The following is a 25269-nucleotide window of genomic DNA, read 5'->3' as shown; positions in this document are numbered from 1 at the left end:
GTTCAAAAGGGCCAGTGGAGGGGTAGGACAGGATGAGAAGGCCGCCCGGAGAATTGCGGGGGGCAGCAATCTGTGGGGGAACCAGAGGAGACTTTTTTAAGCAGACTAATGAAGACTTCTTCTGATATCGGGGGGAACTGAGTCAAGGATTGAGGGTTGACAGAGGGTGCAGCCTCAGTTGAGGGTGCAGCCGGGGGAGTGGAGGAGATGCTGTTTTTGATTTTGATAATTTTTTCTATAAAGAAACAGTTGAGGGAGTCACAGAGTGCTTGAGACGGAAGGGGTTTGAGTTACCCTATCCGGGTGTGAGAGCTCGTCAACGATTGCAAAAATATCTTTTGATTTCTGCGCAGAGTTAAGGATTTTGGTGGAAAAGTAAGCAGTTTTTGCAGCTGATATGGCTAGTTTGTATTCTCCCAATAATTTTAGGAAGAGTTGTTTCTTTACAGGGTCATAGTTTCTGCGCCAGCGGCGTTCGGCCTAGCGGAGACCTAGTTTTAAGGTTTTAAGACTATCAGAAAACCATCGATGTGCGTCGTGGGGGCGCTTGGATCTTATTAGTTTAAGGGGAGCAACCTTGTCGCTGGCCTGTTCTAGCCAGTCGACTAGTGTAGCTTCTTGGGAGTCGATGGGGCCTAGAGTGACCAAAGCCGAGGGTGATAAAGAGGTGAGGAATAGGTCAAGGTCTGCTTTGTTCCAGTTGCGAGCTTGGAGGCTAGGGCCTCGGCTGCGCGGGGGCGGGGGAGGAACCAGGAGGAGAAAAGAAATTAAATGGTGGTCGGACCAGTGACAAGGCGAGATGGTGAGCGACTGGATTTCAAGGTTATAGGTCCACACCTGGTCAAGGGTGTGTCCCTTGGAGTGAGTGGGTAGATAAATGTGTTGGGTACCGTTAAGCCCAGTTAAAAGATCGGTGAAGGCCAGGGACTGAGGGCTTTCATGGGTATCTGCCGGCCAGTAATTGAAGTCTCCCAGGACTAGGAGTTTAGAATTGTTGATGGTGAGCTGAGAGAGCAGGTCACCAAAGTTCGAATAGAAATTGGGCATAGATTGTGGAGGACGGTAAACCAGAACGCAGGTAAGAGGGGAGACAGAAGATTCAAGTCTGATTCCCAGACAGTCCACCTGAGGGATGTTGAGGAGGGAGAGGGAAGTGAACCTGAGGGAGAGATTGATAATGGCGGCTACGCCGCCTCCTAGTTTGCCGGCAGGCCTATTGGCATGGAGTATATAATACCCTGGAGGGGTGGCTGCTAGGATGTCGGGGGAGGAGTCTTCAGTCAGCCAAGTCTCGGTTAGGAGAAGAATATCGGGTCGGTCCGAGTCTAGGAGGTGGAAAATGTCAAGTTGGTGTCTAACAAGTGAACGAGTATTAAGGTACATAACCGCTAATTCCATATTGGCGGGTGCCTGAGCAAGTGGGGGTTTAGGAGGAGAAGGATGAGCTGAGGGTTCGGAAGTGAGAAGGGACGGGAGGGACTGTAGCTCAGGAAAGGTATTCCGAGGTTGATAAATACCTAGTTGTTGCAGGCATGTGGAGCTGGTGGTGTCCAGTGACCTCAGTGAATGTAGGGCAATCAAGTCCCTGGGAGTGAGGGTAGTAGATTGGGCAGAGTGACATGGCCCGGGCCCCGTCCGGTCGCAGACGGGCTTGCCTTAGGCGCTCCCGCTGCGCTCGTCCGCTGCGCTTCCGGTATGGACACATCCTATATGCTGGTAGAGGATTGGCAAAGGAAGGGGCGTGGCCTAAATAATTGGGCGTGGCCTGTGCACCGCGAGTAAGGCGGCGGTTCAATCAAGCCCAGCCTCGCCCTCTGCAGCGCTAGATCCGCTGTGCAGGGGCTCGAGTGTCAGGTAAATAACAAAGATTTAAAAAGAATAGAACACAATTCAATTTTTAAAAAAGAGCAGTAAGAGCGTGGCTCCCGGCTGTGCCTCAGGAGATTAGTAAAGTCCAGCAGCGCTTGTTATCAGCGCTTTAAGTATGCTGGCGAGCGGGGGCGTGGCCTGTGCACCGCAAGGAAGGCGGCGGTTCAATCAAGCCCAGCCTCGCCCTCTGCAGCGCTAGATCCGCTGTGCAGGGGCTCGAGTGTCAGGTAAATAACAAAGATTTAAAAAGAATAGAACACAATTCAATTTTTAAAAAAGAGCAGTAAGAGCGTGGCTCCCTGCTGTGCCTCAGGAGATTAGTTAAGTCCAGCAGCGCTTGTTATCAGCGCTTTAAGTATGCTGGCGAATGTAAATATTTTTGTCAAATGTTACCATTTTACATATTTTGGAATACATGTCTGATGACGACTAGTGGGAAGGTTTATGCTCAATACAGTTGATCCGAGTTGGTTATGGTGATGAGCCAGTTGAAAAGTATAAAGGCTTGATTCGGTCATTGGGGAAAAAAGGTCAGATGCTATAGATCTAATTTGTATAGTATGAAAACTTACAACAAAAGCAGCAGGCCTGACTTATTCATAGTGAAAAACATACGTTAAAGGCAACAGGCCTTTAAGGATGGGCATATATTTCACTGTTTTAAAATACAGATGGGAAATTTGTTATATGAAATCTGACAGATTATTTATGTAGGAAACGGTTTTGGTGTTAATTCCCCACTCCGACAAGTGCTAGGGGAAGAAAATTTACATTTGAGAAACCTTGTTAGGCTTCTTGGGGTGGGGGTGGGGCTGTATATTGTTTTGCCAAATGTAGTTTTATATAATGTTTATACTGTTATGCATAGCATTTAGTGGGGTGTGTGTATAATAAAGGCCTTCTTTGATCTGGCCTAACTGCCTTGGATATACGCCTGGCTCGTGTAATCAAAAAGTTCATAAAAATGCATGTACATATACATACCTAGAGGGACTTTGGGTCAATCCTGTTGAACTACTGGTCTGAGTGCCATTCACTTTCTGTTTCCATTAACAACAGCATAGAGCATGGGGCAATGGGTTAGCCCCTTTTTAGGTCTCGCCCGCTAGGCTGGGCATGCACTGTCAGTTCCGACATATATTATGTGCATACTAGGAATATACAAGGGCCTGCAGCCTGTCCATTGCTTACCATTGGTTGGCTTTCTAACCGCTTACTTCTTATTCGTGTCTCAGCTTGTCAATCTTGTGTTTGTCCCTCTAATGGAGCATAGCCTCTCTACCCTTTCTTCTGAAAGGGTGGCTTCTATGCTTCCATCACTTGCTTTTCAAGCACTACTTTTTTCTTTTTAGCTAGCACTCCATGGGAGTGCATGTGTTTTCCTGCTGTCTCCCTTATGCACTTCATTTCCCCGCTTGTTCTAGGTGTTGCTATGTTCCATGTGTGCTCTAACTCTTGTGTAATTACTCTTTGCTTTCTCACCCATGTGCTTCTCCCCTGCCTGCTCCATGTTGCTCTTTCGTTCATTTGTTCCCACCCATGGATCCACAACGCTCTTCCTGTGTGGTCTGCTTTTCCCCCACCTGTGCCCCCCATGTTGCTTCCACACCCCAACCGTGAAACGTGTTGCCTTCTCCCATTACCTTAGTTGCTTCCAACCCTGTGTTGCTGTTTACATCTGCTTGAAAAAGAAAACATTTTTTCAAATGATTATACTCTTTTTAATTGCCGATCCGACTTTAGATTGGTTACTAAAAAGGGGGAAAGCCAGTGGATCATTTAAGTGTATGCATGCTGTCAAAAAGATGTGTCAGAGGCAATTTTTCTTTTAATTAGCCATTTCTTTAGCCATGCCGCACAATTTCCCTGCCCTACTCCAAGCAGCGTTTGGCAGGAAACCAGCGATTGTGATGCCTTAACAAAATCACCTGTAACATCTTCCTTAGAAAGTTCCAGAAGTATGTCACATATACGCAGACTAACCGTGTGGGATCCTCATGTCACACTCACTTTGAGAGGCTGGGTAGAATGACTATACAAGGCTAGCTGTCTTCAGTCATCTTGCAGACATTTGTCAAAACCAGTTGAGCCTCTGATTTAGAGTAGAGGATTCAGGTCTCAAATAGGGGCTGAACTAGTCTTAACCTTCATATTCTTCACATTCAGCACCAGTACTATTTCAGCATTGCATTTTCTTTGCAAACCCCAATATGTTTGTGCTAGTCCCATTTCTACTTCTCGCAGTAAATGTAAGTGCATCTGACTAATGCTTTTCCCTGAAAACCCTCACCCTGTGCCTTGAAATATTAAGAAATAAAATGTTAGTATGATAGTTTATTTTAGCAGAAAAAACACTTGTTAAAATTTGACTGGCATCAGGGAGCGTTTTGCATGCAAGGCCACTTGGAAATGGTGATTCCGCAGTCACAGTTTTTACTATGCGATACTGTTTCGCCTCAATTGCCACACAACGCAACATCTGCAGCACAATTATCAGATTATAGCAACAAAATGTTTTATCAAAAGTTGTTACAACTGCTGAAGATAATGATACCACGCTTGACATTTTGCATAAATCAGCTGGTTACCTTTCAACTCCTGAGCTCGAGATGACAGTATTTCCCTTAAACTGTAAACATAGCTAACTAATGGAGAGGGATATTGCAAGCTGCACGAAACAAACCACAAAATACTTAAGTTCAATTAGAACAGGACACGAACGATTCCATCGTTGCCATGAAAATGTTGTCTTTGTTTCACTGTTCACACAAATTCATGTTTACATCATAGGTACGGTTCTAAAAGCAATGGTTTCAATAGGGCACTCACTCGCTAGAATTCAGGACATTAGACTTTAAAAATAGATGCACCACATTTGATGTTCTTCTAAAACACCTCCTAATAAAAAAACATATGGAAAATATAGGTGCTGCAAGGGGGCCTAATGTATCAATACAGAGGGAACCGCAAACTGAAGGCAGGTTTTAGAGCATAACCTGGCACGTCTCCCTTAACAAAACATGTGTATATGTAACATAACCGGGCACATCTTCCTTAATAAAACATGTGTGTATGTAACATAACCGGGCACATCACCCTTACCAAACCATGTGTATATGTAACATAACCGGACACATCACACTTACCAAAACATGTGTATATGTAACATAACCGGGCACATCACCCTTACCAAACCATGTGTATATGTAGACTTGTTTGCTGCAGAGTTCAACACTGTATATGTTTTAGAAAAAATATTTTATTCTGGGAGATAAAAATGTAATGGTTAATAAAACGGTGGACATGTGCTCAAATGCAAGATAAAATCCATATTTAATAGGGATCTGCTGAATGTGTTAAATAGCAATGTAACCACTTAATCATGTCGCAGAATGTGATGCATAAGTTGTCTTTATGATTTGCTTTTCCCTGCTGCACAATTTGACTTTCCTTTGTACCTAATACAGTTATACCTACCAAATAATTTGGCCATCTTTTGCCACATAATTCCAGTGGCTCCCATAATTCCAATTTCATGTTATCGGCCACTTAGCAACCAATCACACGGTTTCAATTTCCAGGTTAAAATGACGGTTTTAAAAACAATTATCGGATCACACTCTAAATAATATCTGTAGAAGCCGTTTACTTTTTATCTGCATGGTAGACGAGTAAAAATTCATTATCATTCAGCGATTATACTTTGTACAACCAGCGCTATTTCAAGAAGATGTAACTAGAAACAGATGTATGGTTATCTTACAATATTTCAAAGCTCTAGCCCCACCACAAGGGATGAGGCCCTTTAAATAGCTCTTTGACAAAATGTCTATCTTTTTCAACAGGCATAATCATCACTGAGGCGGATTCGGCACGTTTGTCTTTCCGTCTTGGGCAGTATTGTATGATGCACAACTTAAACACTTCATTCCTAGAATATGGAAGGGCACCATGGATCGGGCACTACAGTCGTTGCAGAGAATCTGTAATTCAAACCAAAACAAAATTAGAATACACGCAAAAAACAGCTAAATAATTCTTTCAATTGAAGCATGCTCAATCTTTCTAGATGTTATCACTAAAGCCAATTGTACAAAAGGGGTGAAAAACAAACGACATTTTAAGGGGATAAATGGCGAGGGGGTGGGGGGGGGGGGTTGATAGGTCCCGACAAAAAAACGAATGTGCATGCACAGACATCCTTTAAAAAAATGTAAATGAATGGATTCTACATCCATTCACATCTTATTAAGTGGGTACTTAGATGTCGTACTGACTCAGCTCTAAAATGAAATCAGTGGACCCTAGTCAATTATGCCATAGCTTCAAATAAAAAAAACAAGAGGTAGCATTCAGTTGTTCAGGACTAAATATTTTGTCCGAGATACTCTCATGAAAGACTAAAACATGAAAAGTTTCTTAACGCATTATTAGTGTGACATAAGCTAGTCAAGACAACAATTCTTTAAAAACGAATCCTTTTTTTCAAATAAAGCAATTAGAACTAAGAACGGCAAACTGTTGCATGAATGCTATAATCAATCCTAAATGGAAACCATCAAACACGTAAAGACCGTCGAAGTGGGCGCAGTGCTGTAAAAATAACGCAAAACAGTCTTTGGGAGCGGAACAGCAGTTCACCATTATTATACAGCTGAATTGGGGAAAATAGTTTCAAACTAATCCCCAGGGAATTTACGGTGCAGCAGGTTCTTATTCCCCTGCCACACTAGGTCTGTCTAAGGAGACAGGGGGCCATAGGAATCAAGTTTTACTGTAGCAGCAGGACCCACAAAATACAGGGCTCATTCTTCATGTATCTGGCTTTTGAACTTCGATGGACACCTTGGGTAGGCTTGCCTGAATGGTAGATTCTGGGTGGGGTGTTCATTCAGGCCCATCGTATCCCTTACACAATCGGGAGCCTCTGCTGCCATTTGGGAACTGATGAGATATGATCATGTTTTTTGCCAGCATGTTCAGATTGAGGTGGACTCCTTGAAAGGCCTCATACATATGAGGAACAAAAAAACATTTTGTCAAAACCAAATGCAGATTATATATCAGGACCGGAAACTAGGGTTATGCTTTACTTTCTCCACTTTTATTGAACGGCAGCCATTTCAAAACAAACTCAACAACTACAACTCCCATGAGACCTTGGGAATAGAAACAAACAATAGAGTTAATTAGAGCAACAGTTTCTCGATCCCAGCCAATCAGGTGGGGGTACCCAGGTCATAGTAATCATCACTGGCCATTCCTCCTCTTTCATCGCAGCTCGCAGCCAAAGATAAGTGGTGTCTTTCTCTCATGCCTGGTTTTGCTATATTGTTATTTTCCTTATGTAATCTTGACAAACTGGTTTTCTGGTAACTTGTTAGTGGTCACCTGCGACTTTGCAGTATCGTTTTATTGTCCTGTTAACAGGGTCGGATTGGGGTCACAATTTGGCCCAGTCACTGACGAAAAAAGTGGCCCACATTCATGAGTCGTGGCCCATATTTAAGGGGCATGGCCCACATTCAAGGGGCGTGCCCTTTCATGAAACACCATTTGCACAGACAAGGAATGAAAGTGGGAGAATACTGTTCTTGCGTAGGACACAGGGCCAAGATGACCATAACCTACATGCTGAGCAACTAAAAAAAACATTAAGGCTCCTTTCTGTCACAAAATTATTCGAGCCCTTCAGCGCAGGAGCACCTGAAAAGCAGCAACGCCCCTGCTATTACTAACCTACTTAGCCCTCCCCAGCCCTTCAGTTTAGGAGCACATGAACAGAGGTAAGGCCCCTGCAATTAGTAAATTAATCAGCCCTCCAGGCCTCAGGGCAATGTCCTGGCAGGGGAGCACAAAACACAGCTGCTGGGTCATCCAAGGTAGCCAAGTATCCAGGGAGAGGCCGAGGTGAAGATGGTGCCTGAGTTCCAAAGATCACCTGGCCCACACAGGGAGACCCATTCTTCCTCGCCCACTATGCCCTGAATGAGAAGGGCTGTGGGCGAGGTGTTAAGAGTAACACTGTTTCTGGGCTTCGTGGGCCCCAGGGGGGCTGAGGTGAAAATGGCTCAAAGGCCTGAGCAACACCTGGCCCCCAGGGAGGCCGATTCTTGCCAGCAATCACCCCTCCTCAGCCCAGCCTCAGCGTGATTGTTTGACAGGGCACAGGGTGAAGGAGAGGCCACAGCTGATAATCGCTGTATGGCGCACACGGCGCACAGCGAGGCTGCTTTCATTTCTCTGTCTCGGTCTCTGTGCCCTCTGTGGGCCGGTTTTATTTTCTCCCCTTTCCTAGTCCACTCTCTGTGGACTGGGAAAGGGGAGAAAAAAACGGCCCACAGAGGGCACTGAGACACCGGCCCTTCGGCCAATGCCCGCCTTGCCAATCCGCCCCTGCCTGTTAATTATATTTGATACCCGCATTCTCACTGTATTGTCTACCAACGCTATATTAATTGCATTCCATCGGCTACGTGGTGGTAATTATTTCGGCCGCTGGAGCGTTTTTCACCCCTTCGCGGCCGCTGATAACTGGTGCGGCTCCGCGGTGTGGTCCCCCCACCCACAGGGGTGTCTGCTTGGCGCCATTTAACCGCAGCGCCCTCTCCACATTCCACAGGAACTGGAGGCTCCCGCCAAGGCTGGAGCCTTTCCCGTCTAGAGAGTGATGTCCGATATGGGTCTGTACTGCCGCATCGGCAGCAATTACCGCTATGCCCTGCCTTCAAGGTCTATTCCGCCTTAGGTGTCAGACGCTCCTCTGGGGGGGAGGGGGGGAGGGGGGGAGGGGGGGGGGTGGGTAGTCTGTATTACTGAGCTAGTTGTAGCGTGCGGGGACAGTCTCCCAGATGTAGTAACCCAGTATATTGTGCACCAAGGATGAGAGGTCCCCGGGATTCTGGCCCACATGGAAGCGCGCGGACACCCAGCCCTTAATAATTAGCACGCTCCTTCTTCAGTGCCTTCTGCCCCAATATATTCCAGTGCCCATATACTTACACAATAGGGTTGGGTGGGCAACTCCAAGAATGGACTCCTTCAATGACACCCAGGGTGGGAAGGACCCTATGAGTGAATTCCATTGGGACGATTATTTTTATGATGCTATTGATGTATCAATTTACGAGGCGGTTTCAGAGGCCAAACAGAGCAAGCATGTGAAAAGATAGCAGGGACTTGCTCTGGGCCCCAGAACTACAAATCCACCCTTCCAACCCCTAGATTTGACCCCGCCGCCAGCGAAACGCCCTCACAAGGCGGGAACAGATCTAGACGCATTTGCTAGGCTCAAGCAGGCATTCTTGGCCAGTATTACTCTTCCAGTGGACCCCGCTGTCCCGGTTGCTGACGATCATAGGGACACTGATGACGATGCAGGGCCCTCGTGACCATGGCTCTCTTCCTACCACCCCCCTCCCTGTACCTGATGACCAGGGGCTATGATCTGACATGTTTGACCCAGATGAGATTCTTCACCTCAGGTCTTCCAAATAGGCCCCGTCAGAGAAGGGCGCACTGTACGAGGTGGGCCACATTCGGACGCCTCTGAAAAAGGAATCCGAAACAGTCCGAGGGTTGAGTGACAGGATATTTTCTCCTTCTGGAGTGACTTCACAATCTGTAGACGGACGAAATGTGGGATAAAATCCATTTTGTATCCGGCATTTCTGGAGTCATCGAAATTGTGCTTGTTTTAAGGCCTATGAAGAAATGTAAGAGGAATTGCGCCCTCCAGATGAGCAGCAACTCTTAATTGCCTTGCGCAAGCCTCACAGAGCAGTGTCTTCTTTCACAATAGCCCAGAGGGTTCGCTGGATGATATACGAAGCAGGTATTAACCGGAGGTTGTTTGGAGCCCACTCCAAGCGTGGGGCAAAGTGCCTCAAAAGCCTTCTCATGGAGGCTCGATTGGAGGATATAATTAATGCTGCAGGTTGATCTTTGGACTCCACAAAAGGTTTTACTTCAAACCGGTACTAAAGATGGCCCACTTGTTGGTAAGTAAGCTTTAAACTAGCACAATCCTCACCTCAGGTGCTGACATAGAATGAAAAATTTCCTAGCTATCGTAACAAAAAGTTTCAATTCTATTAAGGACTCGGAGGCAAGGATAATCCCCCAGGGTTCTGCTGCTTAGTAAGTAACTAAATTTGAGTCTCTTGTGTTGAGCTAATGTTGCATGGATAGTTTTTGCTTCACCGCTGAACCAGTGACCATGACTTCTTCCCTTTCAGGTTTAAACATTAGCCATGAATGTATCCTAAATATGTCTTTTGTTTGCAGGAATGGATGCAGATAAACAGGATTCATGAGTGGATTGCAATGGCTGATCTCGCCCAACGAAAGAGGAGGAATGGCCAATGATGATGGACTATGACCTGGATTACCAACACCTGATTGGCTGGGATAGAGAGACTGTTGTTCTGATGAACTCTATCTTTTGTTTCTATTCCCAAAGCCTCATGGCAATTGTAGTTGTGGAGTTTAAGTTTTGAAATGGCTGATGTTCAAATAAAAGTGGAGAAAGTAAAGCATATTCCTCGCCTCAGAGTCCTTAATAGAATTGAAACTTTCTGTTACGACAGCTAGGAAATTTTTCCTTCCTAGCTTTTTTACTGGGACTGCACACTTGCACATCATTAGTGAAAGATGGGTATTTTGCACTGTTGCCTAAATCAAGACCTTTGTTTGCCTCCACTGAACAAAGCTCATTTCCTTCAAACTACGGTGAAGTGTTCCAGGAATTGCTCTAGGTGCCCGGCCCATGTGAAAAGGAGATAAATCTGGTATTGTTCAATAGCTTTGACAAAGGGTTGGTTACATTAAGAGCTGTGACACTACCAAAGATGTTTTCAAAGAATCCCTTAATCTGCCACATCATAGGCAGCAAATGTGTCAAGGAGAATCAAGAATGCTGATGGATCTTCACAGGCAATTAGGAGATCTTCAGAGAAGCTGGTCAGTAGGGATAGTGGCCAGTGGGCAAATTATATAACTCATTTCGAATTACATTTGTTTTGCAGCACAGTTTGAAAACTAATTAATGAAATACTAAACTGTGAAAAGGAGGGATAAGGAACATAAGAATTAGAGCATTATAGAAACGGGCTACGCTGTAAAGAATGTGGGAATAGAAGATCAAGGGTGAATACAAGCAGGGCTGGAAAGGAAACCAAAATCTGTCCTGACAAACATTTTAATTCAGCCCACAACTGCAAGTTACCTAGACTATAATTTGGGGTTATTACTGCCCTACTTACTCTGAAAGCATCCCTGTGCATGCAACCTGCCAGGGAACACATCAAGTAGCAGAAGGGCCAGTCCAACACTGAGCGCAGAGTGCAATGTGAGAAAAGGGAAACCACCATGAGAAAGAAAATGAAAAAGCAGAGACTGAGGCAGGTAGACATAGAAAATATAAGAAGAATGAGATCAGGACCACCTGAAAGTGGAAGGAAATAGAAGTAATGTTGTAGCCTGAGACAGATTTAAAAGGAAGAGAGAAAGGAAACCAATAATAGATTCAAAACAAGCAATTCAAATAAAAAATAGAAATCACATAAAATCAATTAGACTCCAGACCAGATTCAATACTATGCACTTCCAATCCAATATGAAGTATTTGTTCCTTTTTAAGGTCCCAGTTGCAGAACCATGTATTAACTCTTGTATGAATTACAAGTAGATATTGAATCTAACCACACAAAGAACTTTAGTAGCTTCCTGATGCAACCTAAAATGCCCAAAGGCTGCACCCTCAGGAATCAGGCAGCCAGGCTCAGGGATGAAAGGGAGGAAGAATTTGACCTGAGTCCAGAGAGAGAAAATACATCTTCTGAAAGGGTAGAAAGAACATGGGCTGGGGACAGAGCCATCTTTTGAAGGTCTGAGAATTCGAGACTATTTGGCTACTTGAATGCTTTGCGAAATTATCATCGGTGCCTCTCACTCTTCAGTAATCTGAATGGAATGTTGAATGTTGGAGGTAAAGTTGGAAGCCGGAGAGCAGTTGTGCCTACAGCTGACCAGAAACGTTTTCTCAAAGAACCTAAATTCCTATCACCCGAGATGCTAACTAATAACATTAGGCTGAAAGTGGAGGCCAAACATCATTACTGCAGAGAAAAGAATGCAATGGAGTAAACGGACACGAGTGTTGCGGTTTGATGCCAATGCTCACAAAGAGGGGGGCACTCATGTCCAGGATTACATTTATTATGTTGCATGAAAGTGTTCCAGCACCTCTGTTACCAGGGGTAACAAGCCAACGTTCTGAAGTGATGCAGAGATATACATGGTTCAGGCCACCACAAAGTAGATACCAATCCATGTAACTAACAAGGACATTAAGATCCAAATTGAAAGAATAGCTTGCACATGGAAGATACACAGCAGTGCATGTGAACTATTCACACTGTGCATTAGCTAAAAATATTTAAATCCTGGGTCAAGCTTCAGGACTTTGAAAAGAGTGGTCACTTTGTTAAGAGTTGGAAAGAGAATAAAAAGCTATGAGGCCAACTAAATTACTCCCCTATTTTCTCAAACACTTACGAACGATAGAAATGATTGTACCATGTAATAGTAACAGTTTGAACTGACGTTACATGATGCTTCAAATCATTCATATCTAATTCAAGGTCAAACTTAGAGTTCAAATACTTGTGCCAGTCCAGCAGATAGGGGACTTCGATGAACGCCAGCAGTATACAAGCATTTCACGTTTGTATCAGGCAATCATCATCTCGTAGAACACATTTTACTCAAATTAAAAGGCATGTACCAAAGCAAGATCACAGGAGGCATACATGGAATACTACAGGTGTAATGCATTTGCAGTTTGAAAGGAAAGTGACCAGGCAAATTTCATAAGATTCCCCTGGAATGTAGAAAGATCCTAGTACAGTCACTAATTATCAGTAGACTTGACTATGGGAATTCCCTATTCGTTGGCATGGCAGATTACCTATTCTCAAAATTACAGCTTGTTCAGAATGCGGCAGCAAAAGCCGTATGTAATAAAAGAAAATACGACTCTGCTACAAGCTGTCTGAGAGCATTACACTGGTTGCCAATGAGAGAAAGAGCCACATTTAAAATACTATGCCTCACCCACAAAGCATTACACAAAACAGGTCCAACCATCCTAAAAAACAGAATTAATTTCTATGTTCCACATAGAAATCTTCGCTCCCAACACACAGCAAGAGCGACAACCACTAGAATAAGGAAGGCTAGGATGGGAGGCCGTACCTTCTCACACTTAGCAGCCAATCTGTGGAACAATTTACTGACAGATCTGAGACTCACAGATGACCATCTTGTCTTTAGGAAAAAACTTAAAACAACACTGTTCCCTAAGACCCAATAAACCACAATATTACCGTCAATAACCACCAGTTACACGTACACTGTCAATTTTAGCGCCATGATATCCTTCCAGGATGAATGTTAGCGCTCTATAAGTACTTTTACCATTACCATTACCAGATGCAATAGTTAATGTCAGGTGAACTGAATGCCGACTTGCCTCAACTGTCATGTTCTGATATTCTGCTGGCATAGGAGTTTGGGCCACTTCATCGTCTAACTCTTTCCAGTAACTTGTCATATCAAGAGCGGAGTGCATACACAATGGACACCTGTATCCGCTACAAGGAAAGAGGAGAACAACAGATAATTAGGCAAGGTGAAATACCACACAGGGAAGGGATTACATATACATTAGGAATCAATAAGTGATTATAATCTAAATATTTAGATCTTCTAGCTGTTAATGTATTTCTTTTGCATCATATGGTGTATTATGTAATACAGCATGCATCAACAAAGTGTGTTTCCCCAATCTAACAGGCATGCCGATGTCCTCTGATTTATTGTTAGACATGTGAGCAAACATCTTAAAAAAAAAACTCAGAATAGGCATTGTGCTAGAGGGAAAACACCGAGGAAAGAAAAAAAAAACATTTCAATTGCCTACACAGTAACAATCCTGAAGGTGACCCATCAATTGCCTCTTTGGCAAGGAGTGCTGACACAGACCAGTCTACTCTAATGACACCTAGAAGCAGTGCTTCATTTGTGAAAGGAGAGCTAGTGGCCAAAGCTCTGATCAGAAGCCAGCAGCCGCTGCGATTACATATCAGCATGCCAAGATTCGCGGCTGGGAGTCTTTAATCCACTACAAACAATCTGTGCCTTTTTCTCGCTCTTGCTGCATCTTCTCTTTGTGATGGTTTTGCCGTCTTTCTCTTCCTTCATCTTTCCGATCTGCGTGTATTTCTTTCTCTTGTGCTCGGTAAACAGCTGATGCGAGAAATAAGTGCTGGTCCTCAAAAATAAGTTCTGGTTCCCCTCACGGGCAACCACCGGCTCAAATTAAACATTTCCTAGAAGACTGAATTGGGTATACCTGAAGAACAGACACAAACAGAATATCAGAGCATGCCAAACACTGTAATCCTGGAAATTCCCTGGATTGAGGATAACAAGTCCTCCCCCAGTCTCCATCTATGTCGAATGGAGGAATCCAGATATGTGATAGATGTGGTATTGGACTCCAGGTTAATAAACCAGTCAGATGCACTCCTAATATAATATAATAATAGCAGAGGTTACTCTCTCTAGCATATTCAGACTTCTTGAAGCAGTGGACATGTGCATGTCACCGCAGATGTACTGGAAACACTTTTGGTATCTTCTATACAAATATAGCCTTGTAGAGGAACAGTAGCGAACAGACATTTATGTGCTGCAAGGATAAGACCTTAAAGGTCAACATTTCTAGGAGGGAACCAACAACTATTCCACTGTTGGGCCACAGCGGGATAGGATTGTCTTGAGGTTAGATCCAATCTGCACCTTTAAGATTGCCCGAATATTATGCCCATTGGGCACTTTAGGGGTTACTCCAGGTTTCAGTTAGGCCAACGTAAAATGTAAACTATGATGGCATAGATTTTGGAATTTCGTGTTGTGCGAAATTCCAGAAATGATCTTACTTTGCATAATTACACTTCATGTGTGGCAAATATTTACTGCAAACACGCCATTCCCGGTAATAAATGACCACAAACACACCGGAACAAAAGAACACAAGCAGGTGTTTGCGGTGCTGTTGTTTTGCACTATTTTTCAGCTCAAAACTCGTCCTCGTATCACGAATATAGCACACCGCTAGTTTTCATCCCATATCAGACTAATGGGGCAGCTAGTGTAACCAAAGGGCACCTTCTTTTTAGGTCTCGTGACCTACAATGCGCGCAAGCGCATTGAGGGATCGAGAATTCAAGTGCTCGAAATCCTCGTCAAACCAAGGGCTTCTTGCACTGCGGTTTTCTTAGAGTTCACGTGAATCACGTGAGCAAACAAGCACGCGCATTCACGGCCAGCCCAGCACATCAAAGGGCTTCTCCTCCAAAATTATTCATGGCCGGCCACAGGCCGGCCGTACTTCTCCTCCCCTAATTATTCATGGCCGGCCGCAGGCCGGCCGTACTATCAGTTTTGTTGTCTGCAGTCTCAGCCTCTCTCGCTTCTTTCTCTATCCGTCTCCTACACGTCGCCCTTGCACAGTCCCTCTGCTTCTTTCACCCCCTCCTTCTCTCTCCCTCTTTTTCTCTTTTTTCTGTCTTCCTCACTCTGTCTCACCCCCTCCTTCTCTCTCCCTCTTTTTCTCTTCTTTCTGTCTTCCTCACTCTGTCTTCCTAGCGAGAAGTACGTGCTATGTTTTGCAAACACTTCTTCGTTTCTAGTAGCATGGCAACAGGAACACTGCACTCAGTTCAAACTCTTTCAGTGACGATGCTTGTACTGCCCTCTGCTCAGAGGTAACCATGGAGCTACGAGCAGCTCTTAACATTTCTACACATCACTGCAATATCAGAAATGAACAAATGAAACTTGTGCAGTTGAAAGAAGATACGCTTCGATTGCAATGTTTCTGCAAAAAGGGGAAAGACTGTGATAATGTGCTTAATCAGCGAGGCAAGGCGACTTCGTTTCTCCACTTCCTGTTGCCAGAGGGGGGGAAAAACATACAGCTAATTCCGAGTTCTTAAAAAAGGGTGCATCCGAGAAAGCGTGAGACCAACCCCCGGTCAGTCAAATTCCTTATTAAAAGAAAACTGTATGCCATTATTAGCAAAAAAATCGAAACCGAAATGGGGATTCCACAGTATTTTGTTAGTCTCACTAACGCATAACGTCAATAATAGTAGTACGTACACACCCTCAGCCACCCCAGCCCCGTCCGGACAACTGTGCACTTTTGCTAAGCCCAGGATCCCCGGCATTGCCTCTATAAAAGACCACTTAAAGACAAATACTACGCAATTTCTCAGTCAACTTCCCTTCCCCTTTCAACAAAAATACTGTGATCTTTCAACCTTACTTCCTCATTAGCCTTTCCCTCTAGCCAGAAACTCCCAGCACGTTTGGCATACAATTTTGACAAAAGATAACTTTATCCTGCAATGCCCCAAAAAATACCCTAAAATGCCAAGGCAAAGTGAAAATAATCCAATGTAACCTGCAACAGAAATTACATGGCTTCATTTACGTCGTCCCTTCTGCAGCCCTCCATGAGCCTACACATTCCTCATCGAGAAACCCCTTACGAGCGCTCTGGAATTAAATTAGCCACTACAAAAGAGGGCAGGGTGGCGTTCTTACAATCACAGGCAACGTTATTTTGTTGCAACTCATTAAGCTGTGAATCACACCACACAAAAGGAACAAACGCAAGGGAACAAATGCAAGGGAACGAACTGTTTAAACTAAAACTCGCCACATGACCATTACTCAGCGGTTTTGAAGCACAACTGCGGGGACATTGGTTCAGACTCGAAACGGCGATTATGCAACGGTTCACTAAGGAACGCCCTTCTTGCGACTCCAAAGCCTCTTTAGGGGCCGGTAGGTTTAAGGCAGCACCAGTTTAGGCATGCACACTTAAGAGTCACACCTAGCTCTCCCATCTCCAACACGCTGCATCCTGTTAAGAGGACGGGCGATGAGGTATTTGACGAAAATCTGTAATAAAAAAATGTGCACTTTTAATAATCAAAATAAATAAAAAGTTGCGACTTGCGGCAGTCGGTGTTGGATATTGGGTAACTAATGTGCCCTGTATGATGCGGGGTCCGCACAAAATTCCACCAGTACTTATTCCCTCACTATTTTAGCCTGCACGCCCACAAGCATATCATTACAGCCCGAAGCCGACTGCTATAAGGTTATTAAAGGCCCAATCGCAAAAACTGTGCAGGGAGGAAACCCCTAGCAGTCTTACAGAACACAACTCAAATCAGGAAAAGATAGACCTCTTAGGTCTCGACAAAAACCCTTATCTACAGGGAAATCCATTTTATTTCTCGAGGCTGCAGCGCTTTCTTCCAACATATTGTAAAACAAGCACTGGGGTTGCCAATAGGTCTCGCAGTAGGAAAGTTGGAGCTATTGCTTTTGTAAATGACAAAGCCTTTCATGTTTTTAAAATAAAAACAAAAATAAAAGGCATTGTTATTTGCAATTGTAATAGCTCCAACTTTCCTAATGCGAGAACTATTGGCAACGCCAGTGCTTGTTTGGAAGGTAAACAAAATGCTGAAATTCATTGAAAATGCTCCATAGAACAGTTCCTTCCACCGTATGGCATTGAGCTCACAGATCTGTGACAGACAGAGAAGCCCACAGACTGGATCACAATCCACACACAGCAAGCACTGCCTACATGAATGAGATACATTAGTAAAAACGATCTTCAAAACTAGATTTCTGCAACATATATGGAGAACCCATTACTGCAATTAAGTAAGGAATAAAATTCCCTAAAAAAAGAAAAGATAAAAACTAACTTGGCAAAAGGAAACAGAGAGACAAGAATGAAGCACTGAGTCTAAGGGAGAGAAGAACAATGCAACCATCCTAATAAATAAGGTAAGCACTGGCAAAGTCCTTCTAATTGAGACCTATTATCTTTGGCAACGCTTTTGGAGAAGCTATTCATCGACAAAAATAAAAATAAAAAGATATTCAATACCAATGCATGCACTCCTGAAGAATTCACCCAAAGTCTTGAAATTCTCATAAACACGGTTCTTCTTTATTGACAATGTCCTAGTGTTCTTATATCAATGCTTAGCCAACCAACTTTTGGCACATGGAAATAACCAATGACTTTATCAGGGCATAAGCTGCTAGTTTTATGCGCAATCATCACAAACTCATCTTTAAGATTCTGGAAAATCGGCTGTAAAGCTTTTGTATCAGGCTGCAGTGAGTAGTACGACGTGTCTGTATATATGCAATTAATACACTCTCAAATGAGAGCAGTTATCAGAATAAGCAATTATTCCTTTATTTAGGGCATACGAGTGTAGGACACCATTACTCTGCCACTCCCGGAAATGAACAAAAGAATGCTTACAGGACACCACTCAGTACTATACGTGTACACATGAAATAGAAGAATGATCTCTTATTCTGATAACTGTCAACTGGTCCTGGACTGGGCCCTGCTTGTGGGCCTCTGCTTGACACCTGTGTATCTCCAAGTGCTTCCCCTGACGTCCTGGCGACCTTTCTGAAGGAAAAATGCATTTTTTTGGAAAGTGCAAACATATCACCTGTTAGGGTTTCAGGGCACTGGGGGCCGTCGGGGAGATTAAGTAAGCTACTGCTCTGTCGCACAATGCTGAGCTGCCACCGGGAGCTCCGGAGTCAGCCGCTCTGGCCGCTGCGCCACACCTCTCCCACCTTTAGATGTGTACTTCTTCAATGGACTGGACTTAAAGGACTGAGTCAGAACGTAAAATCTTTGACCAGGACAAACCTGGTTGATGTATCCAGCCCACGCTTTGAGGTCAGCCTCAAATTGCACCTAGGTCCTGGTCGAAAGCGACCTTTGGATATCATTGGTGCTTTGTGCTTCTTGATGCTATCCCTGCTTGAAACTTCAAACTTTAAAAAATTATATCTTAAGTTCCCCCTATTGTATTTTTGCCACGTCCTTTATAACATTTAACACTATTGTTCTAATTTTGTATGTGAGTTTTATTGTTTTGCATTTGACATAATTTTTGGTACTAAATAAATATTTTACACAATTCCCTAAGTTAAGCCTGTCTGCTCTGTGCCATATCTATCCGGGGGTGAGCTCAGATTAGTTGGGTGAATTTGTTTCTTCAGTCAGAAAGGGTTACGATTATTCCAAGAGGTGGGCACTCATCCATCCCAAATAACACTCAAACATCTCTGATGATGAGCTGCCTTAGCTGCTAATAATCATCTGGGGTACCTGCAATAGCTGAGAGACAAGTGTTCATTCTGCTCTTCACACAACTTTTAACAAATCAGATCTCAATCCCAAGACCACAAAGCTTGAAGTCTCTGAAATGGTACACCTCAGTAGGTTTTTAATGGCTGCTAGGATCTATTCACAGAACTCCAGAATCACAGTGTGTCCTAAATGTTCATCAAGGTGCTAGGAATCTGAAAATAATATAGGTTCTGCAACATATTTTTAGGGGCCATGAGAGAGTGTCCTCAGAAGGACTACTGCTTGGTCCTCGTATTCACTGCACCCATCTTTTTTGCGCAATAATAGGAGGATACTCTGGAAAAGGTATCCTATATTTAGGCTTTGTTCCTTTCACTATTTTTTCTACCAGCCATGGTTCTTCTCCTGAGCAAAACCAATTCACGAGTTCAACCTAAAGGGATCTTCTAACTAATCATATAGAGGAAAGTATAAAGCTGCTGGGGTATCATTTATATGGATTGCTAACACACCACCTGGCCAAGAGATGTATTCAATTACTGTCATTAGTAGTAGATCTAGCGGTCTAGATCCATTATGGTTTCATGTTGCCATTTCTTCTGCGGTACTCCTTGAATAGACGCCACAGGTATTTTCATAAAAACCGCTACACTGTTTGTATATATTGAGATCTTATATAGTGTTCCTCTAAAAGGATACCTTTATGTTATTTTCCTGTTTGCACTAATTGCACTTGCAACTGACTCGAATGCCACAACAAAAAAGCACGACTGAAAGCTAACAGCCTTGATTAGTGCCCAACATCCAAGTATTCATAAAATGTGTTCATTACCACCATTGCTGTACTAGTCTAGTGGGTTTTGCTAAGAATGATCGCTTCAAAGAAGCACACTCTGAGGCTGAAATTCCCCATAGCTTTCTCCACAAAAGGCCACCCTATCGTGTCAGAAGCCTCCTCAGGCTGTAGGGTTAAATGGAGAGTTCAGATTTTTAACTTGTTGGCCTTCTCTTTAATGTGAGAGCCCCCACTGTTATCACACGTCTGCCTACCTAGGACACAGACTAATAAATCTTCGTAAACAAATTTTAGCACAAACCCCTCCAATCTGCTTTACTAAGATTTGGTATTTAGCGTCACACCGTAAAGGCGGAGGAGCTATGCTCCTGTAAGATGAGCACCTTTGTTCATAAAGACTGTATGGTCCAATTCTTTCATGATGTTGCAGTAGTTCTGTGATTAAATGGATTCCCTCATTTTCGGAAATCGGTTCCCCACCCAGGTCTAATGACTTTGGTCCTATTTCAGAAAGGCATCAGCATTGAGGGATTATCTGCTCAGCAATGTTCCATCACTACAGTAATTAGAGTGATGTGTTGCCTGTTGGGCTTAGCTTCCAATCCTTGAGACAAACACCAGTCCGCTTTATTTTGTTTGTCACCGAAGTGTTGTTTATGGAGAAGAAACAAATGAGATCACCATGTTAAGCTGCCCTTTTAATCACATCATTGCCCTACAGTCACTGTGAGAGCCGAACTGCAAAGGACTTTTAACTTGGTCTTGTCCTACCACATAACCCTAGGCATAAGCTGGTAGGTTTAGATGTTCTTCTGACCGAGTAATAAGAATGTGCTTGTTAACACAAGAAACTAGCCAAGTAGATGGCAGCCAGAACACTCACCCTTTTAACATCTCTTCATAGCAGGTTCTAGAAGAAAATTGAGAGTGCATTAAGTCAGGTATAACAATTTGAAAATATATACCTGTATTGTATTCAAGTTGCATTTAAATAGCGCTTACTACCCCTGACGAGGCGTCAAAGAGCTTTTTCGGTGAGAAGAACGCTACTCCGGGACCCATGAAGGATTGGTGTTGAATTAGTATAGTGAAATATGAAAGTAATTAAAGTGGTGCTCTACTTGACTTTACTTGCAAGTAGCATTCTTTAAAAAGATCCTTACCTATGGAGAAGGTGCCCGCATGGAAGAACATGTGCTCTCACTCTCGACGTGTGAATGTCCTGTTTTAAAATAGGAAACAGGCGACATTTAGCTCTTGGCAATCCATGAAATAGGAATCTTTGCCAAAAAAAAGTGTTTTTTATGATATACATGCAAATACACGATAAAACAAATGTAAAAGGCAATGAGGCATATTATAAAACATATTAAAAAAAATGTGTTCCAGACAAAAATGTTTATATTGCAATCTCAACACATGACACGTAAATTACGCCTTAAAAGTTGGACAATTACACAACATGTGCAGTTAAATTGGCAGATTTCCCCTTCACAAATCCACCAATCCCTTGTAAAAATAATTCTCACTGACTCATTATTAGTAGTTCCTTTGGCAGATTGCAGCACCTCAGCTGCACTAACCCCTTGCAAAGAGAATTATTTTTTCCGGCATCATTATAACTAAATTTTCACCAATCCATTAAAAAAGCATATCTGACATACCTCCATACATATTGGGCAGTTCTGTCTCGAGACATTTTCAATGCACTTCATGATAGGAAGAAAAAAAAAATTTTAAAATGTAAATTGCCAATGGTATACAGTGTATTCACCGTACTAGAAAAAAAGTAATACACACATGCAGAATACCAATCAATATTAGTTATACAGCAGAAATGTTTTTGTTTTTTTAAATAACAAATTTTGCACCTCAATGAATCTTTTCCACAGACACTTAATTACGTAATCTGAAACTACACTATGAAAGCCTATGCTTTGGCTAAAGAAGAAACACCTTACCTGCAACAACCATCCTGTTAGTGTATTTTCTACACAAGTACTTGAAATGTGCTGCCATTATTGCTTCAGGTTACCCCCAAACCAAGACATAAGCAGACCAGACTTATAATTTGGAGAACACTGGTCTCTGTGGTGTGGCCGGGCAAGAGGCCAGACATGTGGGCATGTATTCCGGCTTGCACATGTGTTTTTATGGCCCCAGCACATTACTCTTAGTAGTATCCGTTTCATTTCTGATGGCTCAAATGGGCTTGGAACTGCGCTTGGGGTCTTTGATTTTATTCCACTAATTGGTGTTGGGTCTAGACAACAGCAGGTTTACTGTGGCAGCAACACAAAGCAGACTAGGGTGAAGGCTAGAGCACTGCCTAGGTCATCCGCACCAGGGTTAGGAAAATGCCATAGCCTGCCTCTTAAAAACCTAATGAGGACTCATTAACAGAATCCAGGAACACCTTCCTCCTTAGTGACTGAACATTACATCCTCTTTGTATTTTGGGTGCCCACTTTTAAAACGGTATTTGCTTTTCTTTTGAGCTTTTCTTCATTAAGACAATACTTTTACTTTTTACAATCTTTATACATTTCCAGAAGAATTTCCCAGGCGTCAGGCTGGATCCAGAAACATTTGCTGAGCAATACTCCTTGCACGCGACGTTGGGTGGCTACATTCGGCTCAGCGTGACGTCTGCAGCAGCATCGGTTAGGACGTTGCTGCCTAAACAGGCAGCCATCCAGGCGCACGGACGTCAGTACTTTTTGTTTTTTCCACGCCAGAAGCGCAGAGCCACAAAGTTACTGATGTAATTGTGTGCAAAACTAGGGCCCTGATAGAGGAGTAACCCCAGACCGACTACATCATCCCGCAAAGCGGGGAGGCATGGGTGGGGCAGTAAGGAATCAGCAGCTAGATAGAGTCTCTACCAGATAATGCGTTACCAAAGGTTAGTAACTTGTTCATCTGATAGAGACTTCTAGCTTCAGATTCCTTAACTTTGAATCAGATACCCGAGCCATACCATCCCGGCGGTGGGTTGCGGACTCATGACCTAGACTAAGAAGTCTTGCAGGACTGAACAGGCAAAGTGTCCATCCCTGCGCACTTGACCATCAAGTCAATAATGTTTTGCAAACGTATGCAATGATGCACACGTCGCTGCCTAGCAGATGTCTTGGACTGGTACACCCGATCCAAAGCCGTAGTCGCAGTCTTTCCCCTGGTGGAGTGGGCTTTTAATCCTTCAGGGGGCTGCTTCTTGACCCAGATGATATTGGGTCATAACCTTTGGTAAAAATGATACAGTGGTGCTTTGTCTGGAAAAGACATAAGATAAGGAGGAGAGCTGGGTAACGCCTGCAATTCACTCACCCTCCGGGCTAATGTAATCGCCACTAAGAAGGCGGTTTTGATGGTCAACAGCCAGAGGGTACATTTTGTGCAAAGGCTTGAAAGGAGCGCACATCAGGTAAGCCAAATTAAGGTCCCATTGTGTTATAATAAAGGGAGTGGGTGGAAACAAGTAAGCCAGCCGTTTAAGAAATCTATTTACTACAGGAGATTTAAAGAGAGAAGGCTAGTCTGGCAGCCGCAAAAAAAGCAGACAGAGCAGAGAGGTAACCCTTGAGAGTTCCCAAAGCAGAGCCCTGCTGGGTAAGAGTTAAAATGAATAAAAGGACAGTAGAAATGGAAGCAGAAAGAGGGTCAATGGACCTTTCTGAACAATATAACACAAATGTCTGCCAAAGTGTATACCAACTTAGTGAAGGGACGCCTGGCCACCAGAATAACATTCTAGGAGGAAGGTCAAAAGCCATCAACTGCTGCCACTCAATCTCCACACATGGAGGCGCAGAGTTGACAGGTTCGGGTGGAGAACCCTCCCCTGCTTCTGTGACAGAAAATCCTCCAGAAGGGGCAGTCTGACCGGAGGATCGATGCTCATTTTCAGAAGCTCTGGATACTAGACTCTCCTTGCCCAGTCTGGAGCCACAAGAATGACTTGGGCACGGTCGATCCTTTTCTTCTATAGAACCCTGGGCAGAAGTGGTATGGCGGAAAGGCGTACTAAGGTGCTGAGCTCCACTCTGGACCAACGCAGCGCTGAGCGATAGCTGCCTTGGAAACTTCAGCACGCAGTACTGCTGATATTGCGCGTTGTCTTCGGAGGCGAACAAATCTAACCAAGTTTCTTCCTGCTGTTGAAAGAGGCCTTGCGCCACCTCAGACTGGAGACGCCATTCGTGATCCGGCTGGCGTTTAAAGAACCTGACAGGTGTTGAGCACCCAAGGTTATTTCCTGCTGCTCCAGCCATGTCCTGAGACGCAGGGCCTCTCGACAAAGGGTCCATGACCCCACCCCGCCTTGCTTGTTGCAGTACCACATGCCGTTGGTGTTGTCCGTGAACACCTGCACCAACTTATCTTGACAGAGGGAAGAAATGCTTTCAATGCCAAGCGAATCGCTCGGAGCTCCAACAAGTTTATGTGGAGCTCCGTCTCGCCGGGAGATTAGTGACCCATGATCTCCATCTCTCTCATGGGGCCGCCCCATCCCAGAAGTGACGCACCAGTCATGATTGTGAAATCTGGTTGGGGAAGGGAGAGAGGTCTGTCGTTGACACAATCTCGGTTTGTTAACCAACACTGCAGATCCATCGCAGTTCCTTCCGAGATCTGAATCACGTTGGTGAGAATCGCTGATGCTGTGCCCATTGGAACTTCAAGTCCCACTGCAGAGCCCGCATACGCCATCTCAGGAGTCTTACCAACAGAATGCAGGAGGCCATGAGGCCCAACAGCCTCAGAGTCAGTCCCACCGAAATCCAGGATAGAGGCTGAAATATTGGAATCATAGCCAGAATATCCAGGACTCGCTGCTCGGGAGGATAAGCTCGAAACTGCACTGTGTCCAGAACGGCTCTGATGAAAGGGGGGGTCTGAGAAGGAGTCAGGTACGGCACATTTATAGAGAACAGCCTGTCGTTGAGGTAGGGGGAAGACTGACAGCCCTAACTGCGCAGTTCAGCTGCAACCACCGCCATCACCTTGGTGAACACCCGAGGGGCACTGGTAAGGCCGAAGGGGAGCGCGGTAAACTGAAAGTGATGGCGGCCCACCTTGAACCACAGGTAACGCCTGTGGCCCGGCAGGATGGGAATTTGAAAATATGCCTCCTGCAGGTCCAAAGCTACCATCCAGTCCTCTTGGTCCCAGGCAGACAAGACCTGAGCCAATGTGAGCATTTTGAATTTCTCCTTTTTGAGGAAGAGATTGACGGTCCGAAGATCCAAAATGGGCCGTAGCCCATTGTTCTTCTTCGGAATCAGAAAGTAGAGGAAATAACAGCCACTGCCTACTT

The 25269-nt window shown here is 44.1% G+C and overlaps 1 protein-coding gene across 1 annotated transcript in view; it reads right to left on the bottom strand.

Moving 5' to 3' along the window:
* Positions 1-4367: 4367 nt before the first annotated feature.
* The window catches only part of RCHY1 (ring finger and CHY zinc finger domain containing 1), a 91344-nt gene continuing 70442 nt past the window's right edge, over positions 4368-25269 (bottom strand). The window contains exons 5-9 of the mRNA XM_086961514.1: positions 21614-21658; positions 21113-21171; positions 20833-20859; positions 13403-13523; positions 4368-5852 (exon numbers count right to left, since the gene is read on the bottom strand). Of these exons, the coding sequence (XP_086817640.1) occupies positions 5724-5852; positions 13403-13523; positions 20833-20859; positions 21113-21171; positions 21614-21658 (381 nt within the window). The 3' untranslated portion in view covers positions 4368-5723. The remainder of the gene's footprint in view (positions 5853-13402; positions 13524-20832; positions 20860-21112; positions 21172-21613; positions 21659-25269) is intronic.

The sequence above is a fragment of the Lissotriton vulgaris genome, chromosome 3_1 (assembly GCF_964263255.1).
Source record: "Lissotriton vulgaris chromosome 3_1, aLisVul1.2, whole genome shotgun sequence".
Taxonomy (NCBI): Eukaryota; Metazoa; Chordata; class Amphibia; order Caudata; family Salamandridae; genus Lissotriton; species Lissotriton vulgaris.
This window is presented reverse-complemented; position numbering and strand designations above follow the sequence as displayed.